The sequence below is a fragment of the Chelonia mydas genome, chromosome 4, assembly GCF_015237465.2.
Source record: "Chelonia mydas isolate rCheMyd1 chromosome 4, rCheMyd1.pri.v2, whole genome shotgun sequence".
Classification (NCBI taxonomy): domain Eukaryota; kingdom Metazoa; phylum Chordata; order Testudines; family Cheloniidae; genus Chelonia; species Chelonia mydas.
The window spans coordinates 137,505,411-137,520,154 of record NC_057852.1 but is presented as its reverse complement, the minus strand read 5'-3'; the positions used below and the strand labels follow the sequence as shown (position 1 = coordinate 137,520,154).

The 14,744-nt window shown below is 41.4% G+C and overlaps 1 protein-coding gene across 7 annotated transcripts in view; it reads right to left on the bottom strand.

Moving 5' to 3' along the window:
• Nucleotides 1-14,744, bottom strand: part of EXOC6B (exocyst complex component 6B) — a 448,390-nt gene that overhangs the window by 148,806 nt on the left and 284,840 nt on the right. For 3 of the 7 annotated variants that reach the window (XM_037898402.2, XM_037898398.2, XM_037898401.2), the window contains exon 19: nt 8,307-8,336. The exons of the other annotated variants lie outside the window; for them this stretch is intronic. In XM_037898402.2, coding sequence (XP_037754330.1) covers nt 8,307-8,336 — 30 coding nt within the window. The remainder of the gene's footprint in view (nt 1-8,306; nt 8,337-14,744) is intronic. 7 annotated transcript variants of the gene reach the window in all.

Sequence of the window (14,744 nt, the reverse complement as noted above, 5' to 3'; positions counted from 1 at the left end):
AGGGGTCACCAGTACTAAAGTTTGAGAACCACTGGCATAAAGGGATTATGCCATTATGAATTGCAGATACTCATCAATGAGAGACAGCGAGAGTTTGCCCCTGTGAAAAGTGAACTCAGGACTCGGCACTGGTGAGGCCTCAGCTGGAGTTCTGTGTCCAATTCTGGGCACCACACTTTAGGAAAGATGTGGATAAACTGGAGACAGTCCAGACGAAAGCGACCAAAATAAGAGCTTTAGATAACTGGACCTATGAGGAAAGGTTAAAAAAAAAAAGCTAGGGCCAGGTTTAGTCTGAGGAAAGATGACTGAGCCGCAACCTGATAGTCTTCAAATGTTACGGGCTGTTATAGAGGGATGGTGATCAATTATTCTTCATGTCCACTGAAGGTAGGAGAAGTCGTCATGGGCTTAATCTACCACAAGGTTCAATTTAGGTTAGCTATTAGGAAAAGCTTCCTAACTCTAAGGATAGTTAAGCTCTGGAACAGGCTTCAAAGGAGGTTTGTGGAATCCCCATTACTGGCGGTTTTTAAGAACAGGTTGGACAAACACCTGTCAAGGATGGTCTACTTTGTCCTCCCACAGCACAAGGGGCTGGACTAGATGATGTCTCGAGGTCCTTCCAGCCCTACATTTCTGTGATTCTATGACTTTGGATCCATGCACACGCAGATGGAGGGGTAGTTAATGTTTCAAAAGTTCCACACCCCCCGCATCAGGTAATCGAACCCCGGTCTCCATGTTACAGGCGGAGATACTTACCACTACACTAATGAGGTGTTACACATGCAGGATCTAGCAAAAAGACGTGCAGTCAAAATCCAAGGCTTTTCCCTTGCGTTTGTTGTGTTGTCTTAAAATCAATGTGCAGCTTTTATTTTTTGAAGGGAAAATAAACAAAAGGAAGGGCAGGAGGGGAGGGAAGTGTCTTGGAGTATAGCTGACAAGACTGACCAAAGAACAGTTTCTTCAAAGCATTATGTATTAGTATGTGAGTACGTGCTTAGGCACAGATATTTCTCTGCAGAGCCAGGTCAGTATTTTGATACTAAGTTAGAGTCTGGAAACCATTAAGGCTACCCCTATGCAAATACACAGAGCAACTGCTTAATTCCAAAGAAGCTGTGTCATTTAACATACCATAGGGTTTAGCACACAAATCCACAGTAAACGTCATAGTGGATAATTCTGGAATAACCGGTTTCTTCCTAATTTGTGTCACTTAGCGATTGTCTTATTGCCTTGAAACACCAGGGATTGTATGCCTTATACTTTTTATCCTATCTAATGTCATTGTGGATGTTCTCATTCATGTAAATGTCTAATCCTTTTTTGAATCCTGCAAAACTCTTGGCTTCAGTGATACCTAGTGGCTGCAATTTCCACAGATTATTAATACAATCTGTAGGAAAAATTATTTCCTCTATCAGTTTTGAATTTTCTACCTTTCATTTTCAATTGTGTTCCTTTGTTCTTGTATTGGGAAAATGGTAAATGGAAGCTCCCAAACTGTCTTCTCTAGATCATTAATTATTTGTTACACCTCCATCATGTCTCCTCTTAATTACCTACTCTCTAAACAGAGGATGCTGTTCTGACCTATAATGCACATGTACATGCTAAGACTCTTGATTTTTTTTTCAAAACAAGGAGGGTGTAGAGATTACTGTGGAATTAGCTTCCTCAGTCCTGATGACAGGAGTGTAACCCATCTGACAGCCAAGAGTAACACACATGGATCCAGAAGGGTGGTCTATCCAAATCCTTCCTGGATGGATGATGGAGATAACAGGAGAACCACAAGGTCTGAGGGAAGAAGGAAAAGCAGAGGGAAATAAAAAGGATTTCCCCCTGAACTTTGTAGTACTCTAGGTGCAAAACTGTAACCTATTTCACAAAGAAGTGAAGAGAATACAAAGATCTCCTCTTCATCTTTGATTGTTTTTAAAGGGTTCATAGAGATGATGCTGTCTGACGTTCAAAATGAGGGTGGGAACCTCTGACTATATCTTGGGAGCTATAAAACTAGGGACTTGAGTTTATTGTTTCAGTAGATGAGGATGGATTTAAAATTTCAGATACAGAGCCCATTTTCTCAGGTAAGTGGTGTTCTCCTGACTATAAGACATGGGACCTGGAAGCGTTCACATCACAACTGGTGCTGACTGACACTCTCGATGCAAGTCTCGCTGAGAAGCTAAGGACTCAGTGAGCCATGGCAATGGAACTCCCTTCTCACCTTCTCAAGTGGTGCCTCTGGAACAGGGGTGAGACACGCTGCCATGGCAGCATGAAGGAAACTCGCATTGCCTATTCTCCATGCTGTCAACTGGTCTGTGGAGAAATAAGGGATTTCTATCTCTTGAGCTGTCAATAGGACACTTTTCCACAGCACTACATTCTTACACAAACAAAACTTAAGGAAGGAAGGTATTGTGGATAAGGCTCCTGTCTCAGACTCAGGAGACAGGAATTCTATTCCTGGCTCCACCACAGACTCACTACGCGCATCATCTTGCTCACTCATACTAGAGAGAAGACACTTACCCTGCCCAACAAAGGAGCTAAGAGACTAAATTCATCATGTCTGTCAAGTGCTTTGAGATTTTTGGATGAAGGTGCCAGGGAATTATTGGAGAAACACGAAGGTTCAACAGTTGGGGTCTCCAGTCACCTATGACTGAAAAGCATTTCAAATAAAAAAAGATTTCATTTCATCAGTCTGTTTACATGTGGAAAGTCTGAGGCCACATACAGTTCTTCTCAATCCCATTTACACTACGGAAAATATTTAGGAGAGTTAAGTCTTTCACTGTTCAACTAGACTCCCTCTTGTTCTCTACGTGAGTGAGACTTTCTGAATGGGTCTGATTTGTTTCAAAACCATTCACCAATCCATGGCCAGAAGGGACCATTGTGATCTAGTCCAACCCTGTATAACACAGGCCAGAGACCTGTCCTGTAATAATTCCTAGAGCAGAGCTTTTAGAAAAATATCCAGTCTTGATTTAAAAATGGTCAGTGATGGAGAATCTACCATGATCCGTGGTAAGTTGTTCCAATGGTTAATTACTCTCACTGTGAAAAATATACACCTTATTTCTAGACTGAATTTGTTTTGCTCTATCTTCCAACCATTAGACCTCTCTCAACCAGATTGAAGAGTCTTCTATTATCAATTTTTTGTTCCCCATGTAGGTACTTATGAACTCTAATCAAATCCTCCCTTAATCATCTCTTTGTTAAGCTAAATAGATTGAGCTCCTGAGTTTACCACTATAAGGCATGTGTTCTAATCCTTTAATCATTCTCATGGTTCTTCTCTGAACCTTCTCCAATTTATCCACATCCTTCTTGAATTGTGGACACCAGAACTGGACACAGGATTCCAGCGGTGGTCACACCAGTGCCGAATACAGAGGTAAAATAATCTCTCCACTCCTGCTCAAGATTTCCGTTTATGCATTCAAGGACTGCATTCGCCCTTCTGGTCACAGCGTCGCACTGGGAGCTCAGGTTCAGCTGATTATCCAGCACGGCCCCCAAATCTTTTTCAGAGTCACTGCTTCCCAGGAGAGAGTCCCGCATCCTGTAAGCATGACCTAAATTTTTTGTTCCTAGACGTTGACATTTGCATTTAGATAGAAACATCCCCAGTGCCCAACCATTATCAGTGACCACCATTCCAAAACTGAAACCAGAAAACTATATGACATTTTCATGCTGCTCTTGTGTGACTTTTATTTTGTTCTGTATTTCTTTGGGAGTAGTATTCTTTCCATTGGAAAAAGGCAGATTTTCCATTAAATACGAAGCAGCTGCCATATTGGAAACAAAATTGATTAAGCGGATTTTTTTCCCCTAATGTACACTCAGAGAGCTCAAACCGTGTTTATTTTTTAAAAAGTAACCTTTATTACCTTAACTGGCAGACACTTTGCCCTGACAAACCAGCAGGAATATATTATTAAAAAAATTGCAACAACTTTAGGAAACAATCTTAAAGTATTATGTGAAAGGTGAAATACTGACAGCACTTGATAATGATGTTCTGCATCCACCCACACAGCAGATACCTTACATGAAGTGGCACAAGGTTCCCCATACGTTACCCCTCTTGATGTGACTAGTTCAGTCTCCTTGTGTATTTAGACTTCTGATTATTTGCTGAGATTGTCAGAAAGTGGGCAACATGGTCTTGTGATGAGCACGTGTCTATTAGGAATGGGACTGAGACCTGACTTACGTCACTGATGGAGGCCAGACTCAAACTAGTAACTTAGAAGCAAAAAAGCACAGTATCCCATTTCCAATCCCATGTGCCATCAACTCCCTCTTGACAGAATTTCCTTTCTGAGCAGGGTTTGGAGAACTGGCTATAAAGGACCAGTGAACAATATGACTGGCACATAACATTTAGACTCATGTTACATTTTTATAAGAAACAAGTATGTAAATTCAAACACAGTTTAAAACATGTAAAAGTTACACTGGTAAGTGCGGTAGCGAAGGTATTTGGCTCGGATTTAACTTGGTTCACTCCACTTATTACCACTCACAAAATACGATGAAAAAGGTCCTAAGTTTGAGAATCGAGCTAAAACCACTTAAGCACCTTGCTTGCCCTCTATTATGTCTAATCTGGACTGTAAGGTCTCTTAAAAATAGACTTTTAAAGATGCTATGCACACTTACAGTGCTCCATAAATAATGATTAATCACAGTCATTTCTATAGTGCTATTATAGTATTTGATCACTCCAATTGTTGTTGAAAAGAACAACAACTCTTAGTGCATTTTCTGCGACAATACTGTGAAAAGGGATTCCAGAAACACCAAAGAGAAATCTTTTACATTTGAAGATCTTGCTCCTTCCTTTAAGGCAGATTGGGCTGCTCCTGTGGCTACATGTAGCTAGATAGCGAGGGCTTTTGAAGCAGATGTGGTGTTAATCAGCATTCCTTTTCACATACACAAGGGCAGTCTTATGAGATTTAATGTGACCAGTGCATGAAATAAGAGAAAAGCGTATAATTGCAAAGTCTATTGTTTCACTTAAATTTGAGCCTAAAGGGAAAACACTTCAACTCCCATTAAGGCTTTTGGAAGCTGTGCACTGGAATTCTGGTGCAGGAAACAACAAGCATGTTTGAATCCCTTACCTCTGAAGACGGCTTTTCTATTGCTAATTTCAAAGTTTCATATGCCTGGTTTTTCTATTGCAAAACTTTAAGTATATCATGTTTTTTTTAAAAATTACTCAGTCTGTGAAGTGAACCCAAAGCCAAACATGGCCAATGTAACTAAACAAGTCACATCTAGGTGAATATGAACATGCTGGTTTAAAGGATTTATGGCACAGGGCATTTTGGCTTCAATTACTTTTCAAAGTACTGAGCGCACACAAGAAACCATGTAATTATAAGATAACTTTTTACCCAGCCTCTAGTTAACCAGCCCTCCCCAGGTTAACCAAAAGTCAGTCTTGTCCCTGGATAACAGCATGCACCAAACATTATTGCCTCTCTTACACTCATTCTTCTAAAAACCCTTTATAAGGACAGGACAGTAACACATGGACATCAAACCAAAACAGGTGAGGCAGCCCAGCAGTGCACAACCATGTAGGTGACCCTGTTCCAGTTCACAATCTCCATCTCTTGCTCCCAGGCCCAGCTGGGTTTCAGGGGCAGTATGCCCAAACTCACGGGAGGTTTGGTCCTGCACCCATTCAACCCAATGACAGTTTTCGCATTGACTGGAACAGGAGAAGAATCAAGCCAGGGATGCAGGGGGGAGACACACGGAAAAGAGTACACTGACGACTGCATGGATGGTATTTCAGAAACTTTGCATTGTCTCATCTTCACTAAAATGTAGCCATGTTTACCTTTGTGTCCCAGACAAGTTACATATAACCTTTAATCTTCATCTTTTTTTCTGTCCACACCAACATGCTATAGCCATGCTACGGAAACCATGGCATAAACCTAGCTGGTTCCTAGGTTAAAACAGGATTTCTTTCTGTCTATCCAGACAGGCAAGAGGAAACCGTGTTATTTGGGATGACTATTGTCCACAGCCACCTTTAAACCCGGTTTCAGGATCTTTGAAATGCTGTAACTTTGCGCTATCAGGTTTTATTTTAAAAATTATTTTTTAAAATGCACACTGCAGTTAGTGATCTGCTCGAACAATTAGTTCAAACTACCTACAGAACAAAAAATTAGAGGGTTACAGGAAAAAAAATCTGTGGCAGTTAAAAACAAATCAACTAAAACCAGTTTAGTACAGCCCCACCATATGAAGGCATTCCTTCACTCCTCACACTTTGCAGGGGACTTACAAAGATTATTATTCACCGATTTAGCTTAATGACACTAATGCACCCCCCTCCACAGGAAGCTGACTCCATAGCGGTCTAAGCAGTGGATTACATTTAAAGAAGAAATATATATCTGGCTTCTGAATAGTGGGAGTCCTAAAAAGCCAGAAGCTGGACTTCTTGTCCCTTAAAGCGCACTGAGGATAACCCCAGGCTGGATCAAAAACAAGACAATAACCAGCACTGCTTCTTTAAATCTCATAGGAGGGGAGAGGGTGCTGTCATCAGAGAGGCACCCCCCTCCTGCAGAGGCAGAGTATGCAGTGGCCACAGCACTCAGAGTCCCGGCTGATGCAAAGGATGAGCGACTGGGATCAGGAATTGAGCCATCGCTTTGATGGAATCTAGCCTCAAATTGCTTTAACAAACCACTTTCTTTTCAGAAGCTGGCCTTGATTTGAGACCTACATGTTGACTTAGGAACCCCAAGGTGTCCGAAGGCTGAAGCACTCGAGACATAGCTATGCTCAGTTTCCAGGAAAGGGGGTATGTGTACCCAACTGCATCATGAAATGTCACTACCAGTGTCACAGCCAACAGGCAGCTTTCATAAAGAGCATGGGTTAAATGCAGAAGCTTACAGTTGGGGTAAATACTACAGCTTAATGTGTACTATCTTACGCCAGAGAACTGAGTAGAGCAGAATTGCGCCTACAATAATGAGGTGCACTTGTTAACACGTGCCTTGGCTTGCAAAAATTGGAACAGAAAAAACAAGGTAGCTAGAATGTAGTTTGTTTGTGATCTATCCATGAAAATGTCTTAGTTTTTCTACTGAACATGAAAACAAGCATAAATGACAACAATTAGAGGCATTCATTGAACCAGAATGCAGGTCCTGGAGGTCAGCTTTGCTTTCTTTGCGCTAATCCAAATAGCGTGGTAGTAACATCAAGAAGAGCCTGCACTACTCATTGAGAAAATATTCCAGCATTATAACCAGAGGGGAAGGTTCAGTGGTCTAAAGCATCAGGCTGGGAATATCTAGACTCTGTGGAACCATAGGTTCAAAACCCAGCAGGGTCAGCTGTGTGAGGAAGACACATACTGAGAAACATGTAGATTACAGCGTACATGGGAGAGGGTTTTTCAAATAAGATATTAAAAACAAAGGCCAAGTCTGCTAAGTGGAGATTAAAGACCTCCATGGTACTTTTCTTCATAGGAATTTGCCTCAGTTTATTTGGCTAAATGACCCCTCTCCCCATTACTGAGAAGGGTGTAGCAGACAAGAAGTGTACCCCAGAGGTGAGTGCATTTCAATAGCACTATATACATAATGTATATATTATTTATGATGTACTGGAATAAAAGGCACCATTTAAATGGAGATCTTCATCATTAGTACAACAATTTGGGAAGCGTTCATCTTTCGTAAGGTTGCTGCAACCCTGCCACTTGGTGCCAGTATACCATTGCCTCTGCCTGTCGTACTGCGGATATCAGCTCAGGACACAGCTTGGTCCTTGGTCTCTGAGCAGTGCTAATGGGTTTGGGAGGAAGTACTAGCCAGTCACCATGGCCAGAAGGGCTGCTGCAGCCTTTGAAGCAGGTAAGGGATCCCGGCAGGCTAGGTTTATGGGCGATAGCTCACTCTAGAATATTCTTTCTAAAAAGATGCTGTGTCAGTGCTACACTTATTGAACCGAGAGCGCCTTGTATGTCAGGAAACCTGCTTCTTCACTGTGCTCCGACACACTCTATTTATTCACTTTCTATTAATAAATGGAGGGAAAAACGTACATTCTGGCAGCAGCGAAAGGGTTAAACGTCTACTCTGAAACATTAAGATTTTGGTTGCTTTTCTACTTATCTTCATCCCTCCCAGAATACAGACCTTTTCTGGTTCAAATAACCCTCTAATATTTGAACTGCGAGCAGAACATACTGAATGCATACAACACACAGTCATACTCACCGACATTGTAGAATGGACATCTACATCCCCCTACAGAGGACAACACAGGGGATTTAAATCAAATGCATCAGAGAGCAAAGGAACAGTGTGAAATGTAGTGAGGTGGGAGCAGTTCAGGAGTACCATGATCATCTCCTACAACAAAGCTTACTCTTTAAACAAGACTCTCACTAAAGCTGTCACTTCAAAAACTTGACAGCATATTAAAGAACTGCGCACACATTTAAATTGACACCCTTATCTCAGTACCTCACTACTATCTCAGTATTAAGCTACAATATAATGAAGTTTTTAGGGCTCATATTCTGTTTTCATGCCAGATATTTTCCACCAGGACACTGTAAGATAAGCATCTTGACCAAAACAGTCAAGGCTAAGCCTACAATAAACCTCAGATTTGTCCTGAATTTACTTCCATGCACTGTTTTCCTTCTTTCAATATGTTATGGAGGCAATGTTTCATCTACTAAAGCAACATAGGAAACCATTTTCTTTATAAGAAAAATCTACCTCTCTTTTGAAGTTCTCTCTACAAAACACGTGAACTGCCAGAATCACTGCGTTTATTTGCAACTGCAAAGAGATGTCGATACAGCTAATGGGGCACTGGACAAAGCATCCCAAGCAAAGAATCCATACAGTTTACACAGTTACAGCTGAAATCTGTGTTCACCATCTGGCAAAAATAAACACACAGGAAAAGACTCCCTGTGCAAAGAGTTCATGCTGAATTGCTTGAGACTGGAGAGGTTACAGTTGTAGGATTGCTGAAAGATTACTTCCCTTTCCCAGGTCACTGTCACCTCTTGGCCTCAGCCGATTACCTTCCAAAGGAGGTTATCAAGATACAAGACTAACAGAGGATTAAAGGAAACTTAAAATAAAAACAAAACACACCCCTTTCCCCAACTCCCCTCCCCGCCCCCAGCAAAAAAAACATCCTTGCTTTGTTAACCTGACAGCTCATTGTAGGTGTTGACACAACCCTCCATCTTTGAAAGGCTTAAAGTCAACAAATCAGTGTGTTTGGAGTAGCCTTGTCAATGCGATTTACATTAGCTTGTCTAACAAGAAATAAAAACAACAATCAGCCATCGTGGACAAAAGGCTTTTTCATTCATTCTCTTGAAAGCGTTTTGCACAAAATATTAATCTGTTTAAACTGTGGTCCTTTGCTCCCTAAAGAGCGGCGAAGCCACCTTTTTTTTTTTTTTTTTTTAGCAAAGCATTTTATTAAAAAACTTTTACAGAAGGAGAGTGCGCTACCTTACCAACAGTGAGGCAGGCAGCATATCGTAACTAACTCGCACTTGCTAATTCAGACAGGAAAGAGCCTCAGGGCCAAACGTTAGCTGTGCTTTTATTCCCAATAACATATTATTTGTTTTGAGACGTTTAGTGCACTTAGCAGACCATTTTTAAATTGTGGCTATAAACCACCATGGAAGTTCTGTGCTGTGGCGTTCTGTGCCAGAGTCTGGATGGCTTAACCACGAACTCTTCACCCTGCAACATGTGCTAGAGACATGCTGCTGGGTCCTGGCTCCAATTTGCAGTGCTGCATTTGCCATCTTCCTAAACTAGCAGAAAGTTAGGAAGGAATGCAAGTATGTCCTTCCCTAAGCAGCCCTGTCCATCCTAGCCATCAATACACTAATCTGTGCTCTAAAAATCCATATCTAAAGCCAAAATGCTGTCAAAGGATGAGAGCAAAAAAACTAACAGTATCCAGGGAATTCAGCATTTAAGGAAATTGCCATTTTCCTTAGAAATACCTGCTACTGTTTCGCTCTCTCCCAATCATGATAGATGACTCAGTAGAAACTACAATAGACACTTCCCTCCCATCATCCCTGACAAAGTCCAAGCTGACACTGTGGAGTCGAAACTGGAAAATACAACTTGAATGTATGAGAACAAAGGAGACATTCAAAGTTCTTTTTAAGTTCTACTAATTTGTAATACTTTGGGTCAATATTAAAATTTTACCTTACAGCTATCGTGAAAGTTTAGGGTCTCTTGTGGATTCAAATCAGAATTACATGACCAAAGCCCAGCTCTCAGACCAAGATTTACCCTGCGTACTGTTCAGAGTTACCACTTTAATTTTTTCAGCGGAAATGTTGACTTGAGGCACTTGGGTTCTGCAAGTAGATCTGATCTGCTGGATGCTTAGAGCCCTGACTCTGCAGAGACTTCGATACACAGGAACAGTCCCATTTAAGACAATGGAACTACTCACATGCATAAAGTTAAGCAAGTGAATAGGTCTTTGCAGGACCAGGGCTTCTTCTCAGGGTTATACTTCAGGTCTGGTCCTTTTTGTGTAACTTTTGTGTAGCCTTGGGAAAATTCTGCATGCCATGGGTGAGTTTCTTTGATCAGCAAGCAAAACATTACAAACTTTTATTAGGATCATCATGATGAAAGGCAGGCAAGTTGCTTTTGAGTGTGGGCTGGTAAATTTTCATGAACATTTTCAAGGGTACTTTAATGCTTACCGTTTAACCTGTCTCTTGCTATTAGTCATTTCCAGAGACTAATATTGACTTTTATTCTGGTGAATTTGAAAAGTTAAAAAAATTAGTGGTGAATTCAAGAACTGTGAAAGGTGCCTGATCAACAACCCTGGGAAACAAAGTAACCACAGAACAGGAGCAAGATGGCCAGGGAAAAGGGGCTCTTCCCTCAGCATGTCTCAACCCTGTTTTGCAGAGCCATTTCTATCAATAAGAGGAAAGTTCACTCTCCATGGACCACTCAATATTTTACTTCTCTTATTAAGCACCTAATAGTGTGCAACCATGGTGGTAATTTTGGGGAGGAAATTGAGACTGCAAACTCTCTTCACACAATGCACCAACACTCAACCCATGGTAGTAATATTCTGTCAATAATGACTTGGGCTGGATTCAAACCAGCAAGCTAGAGGTGAAAGGCTCTATTATTCCTTACTCTCATATATACTATAATTCATCTTTTTTGTTTAGTTGTTTTCTCTTTCATCCATATTCTTCTACAAAGTACGTACTGCTTTTGTATTGCTTCTACATACTGCTTTTATACAGTTAGATTTGGGATTTCTTTTGTGCATAATGGTTGATGTTTTATTTGAAAACAATAAAACAACACACTTAGGGCATGGCTACACTTGCAGATGTAGAGCGCTTTGAGTTAAACCAGCCTTCGTACAGCGCAGTAGGGAAAGCGCTGCAGTCTGTCCACACCGACAGCTACAAGCGCACTGGCGTGGCCAGATTAGCAGCTCTTGCAACAGCCACAGAGAGCAGTGCATTGTGGTAGCCATCCCAGCATTCAAGTGGCTGCAACGTGCTTTTCAAATGGAGGGTGGGGTAGGGTGGGGCATGACAGGGAGTGTGTTGTGTGTATGTGGGGGGAGAGAGACTGGGTTTTTGGGGGGCTGAGAGCATGTCGGCATTCTGTCTTGTAAGTTCAGACTGCAGCAGACCCCCCGTCTCCCTCTCCCACACAGCATTCCACAGTAATGGTTGCTTTGTCTCGGAGCAGATAAGCAGCAGGATGTCAGAAACGGAGCTTTCAAAGGGCATATCCGCATTCCTACAGCGAGTTCAAAACAATGAGAAGCCACTTGACTTAAGGGGATTATGGAACGTTTCCGGAGGCTGATCAGAGCGCAGTAATGTAACACCTCGTTCACACTGAGGCCCGGGCGTTTCAACCAAGGCACACCAACCGTTAATCTTCTCGCCAAGATGAAGTACCAGGAGCGCTCTAGCCGTGGAGTCAGAGCGCTCTACGTGCCTTTGCCAATGTGGACGGGTAGTGAGCTAGGGCGTCCGGGGCTGCATTAATGCCCTCTAACCCACAAGTGTAGCCAAGCCCTTAGAAACAAAGCAATATTATGGGATCAATCAGGAAAACCCATCAAGAATGGGAGAGAAAAGAGACCAAGGATAACAATGGAGTCAATATACTTGAAGTAAAGGATTTTAAAAAAACAAAACCAGGATATATACAATGTCACAATTCTCCCTGTCTTTAACATTGGCTACAAGTTACAGAGGAACCCTTGAGCAACTTAGAATGAAGGCACAGTCACACGGTTCTTGTAAAGAACATAGCTTTGAAATATCAAAAATTCCACACTCACCTCCACCTACATACTAATTAAGCCAGATCTGCAGCATTACAAATCACACTTTTAGATCTGATTAACTATCTCCCACACCTCCACAGGGCAGTTGTGAGGATTCGTTTTTGTATGATGCTTTGAGGATAAGGTGCTATATACGTGCTGGCTCAATATTGTTAACTTGTTACCTGGCATCCTCACTGTTAGGAAAAGCAGAGTGACTTTTTGAGCAGGTGGGTAGTTTTACATATATTAGATTGATAGAGAGGTTGCTTCTGCCCGCCTCAATCTTTTTTTGGAGTAAGCAGATGCCTTCCCTATTCCCAAAACAATTTTGATTAATTTGAAAAGGAAACGTTAAAGTTTTAAGGAAGATAAATCACTCCAGATCCATCTCATAAATCACTGCGGGCATGTCTTTCCTTCTTTGCAGCCCCACGTTAGCCATGCTTAATGCTCCAGTGAAAAGACACCCTGTCAGTCAGGTCTACAGCAAAACACCACAGAAGCTGAGGATGAACAAAGAGGGAGTTTCTCTCCTTACTGACAGGGGTGTGTGTGTGAAAGGGTTGAAGGAGAAGGGGTATGTTGCAATGATTTTGTGGGCACTTATTTATTTTCCCAAATAAATATTCATTTGGATTCCTACAAAAACATGCCTCTCCTATCACCCCAGGTGCTCAGGCATTAAAAACACCAATAAAGCATCCAGAATAAACTGAGAAAGTATGAATTCTTCTTACTTTTTCCTGTACCATCTCTACCTAGCAAAATCTTACTTTTGCTACCAGCTAACTGAATTACTCCGCTAGTTCAAGCAGTAGAGGTATGTGCTATGGGGCTGAAGGTCCAGATACAAAACCTGATGACAACCCATGATAGAGGTCATTGTACTTATATCTAGATCCCTAGTAAGAAGACATCTAGTAGTTAAAGAATCCAAATGGGAGCCAGCAATCCCCAAATTCTAAGCCTGGTTCTGATACGAGTCCCTGTCTGGCCACTGACATGTCACTTCTCCATCCCATATTGCAGCGTAGATAGAGTCATTTTGAAAACATAGGTGACCCAAAAGGAAGAGATGGGTGAAAACTCTCCAATCTCTCTCCACCACAGCCCAATCTCTCCCCCAAAGTTAGTTGCGATGCTTAACATTCCCCCTTCTCACCTCATTCACAGTGGTGTCTTCAAATCTGATTAACTGGAACAAATCCTTCTCACCATGCCTCTGGCTGTTTCTCCTTCCCTAGGAATCAGAACTAATTCCCTTCCAGCTGTCAAATCTTCTAGCCACCACAACAAGGACCCTTATGGGATCCAAGATGCCGAAGGCGTGGGATTTCAAAAAGGTACCACTAAGGGTTTGGCTTTCATATTGGCTAAATCACACTGACGAGTGGTCTAAAACCTTTGTAGTAGTCAGTCAGAGAGATGAACAAACAGGATGAAGCTAAGACAGAGAGAACTACAAATGCTTAAGGGTCAGCCTTTTTAGTCTATATAACGGTTGATGAGATTTAACAAACTATGTGCCCAGATGCCACTGAGTTGGGCAGCTACCAGAGTGAATGATAAGTAGTAAAATGAAAGCGTGAAAAGATGTAACCACATGTAATAGAAATACATTTTTCAATGGTTTTGACATTTCAAAGTTCTACTGATGGAAAATATTACCAGGGACAAATCCATAGGACCCAAAATAAATTTTAACAAAAAAGGAGCTCTTTGTGGATAAATGAAAATGCCTGATTATTAAGTTTACTTTACTAAATAGGATATTATACTCTTCCAGGTCAACACCACAATTCAATGGATAATGGGATGATTTTTCTAGAAATAAGAAAATGCAGGTGTATTGTAAACAGAGAAAAAGCTACTCTCTGCTATATGATGCAGAGCTCTATTTTGAACTGGTGACATTATGAGCACATTGTTACAAAATGTGCAAATGAAAAACTCAAAGGCAAAATATATTCTCAAACGTGGTACCTTTTCTAAAATAGTCACTTAACACTGATTAAAATAAAACTATACCCCGGTTATTTAAAATCAAATTTAAACCGAGTACCTCGTTAATTATATCCCTTACCGTATTTTTTATTAAATCAACAGCTCTATACTTTTCTCTCAGACTTTAAGGAGCGGTTTTGAGGGAGCCCCCCGAGGGTGCCTGCCTTCCGATAGCTCTTGAAATGCCTTATTTGAAAAATCAGTTCTGTTCATGACAACAGCACAACATTATCATGTACGCTAAACTTCGAACAGCCCAAAGTTCTACAGTGGCATTAGAACCCCCATGCACTCCCAGTTTTCAAAGAAAGAGA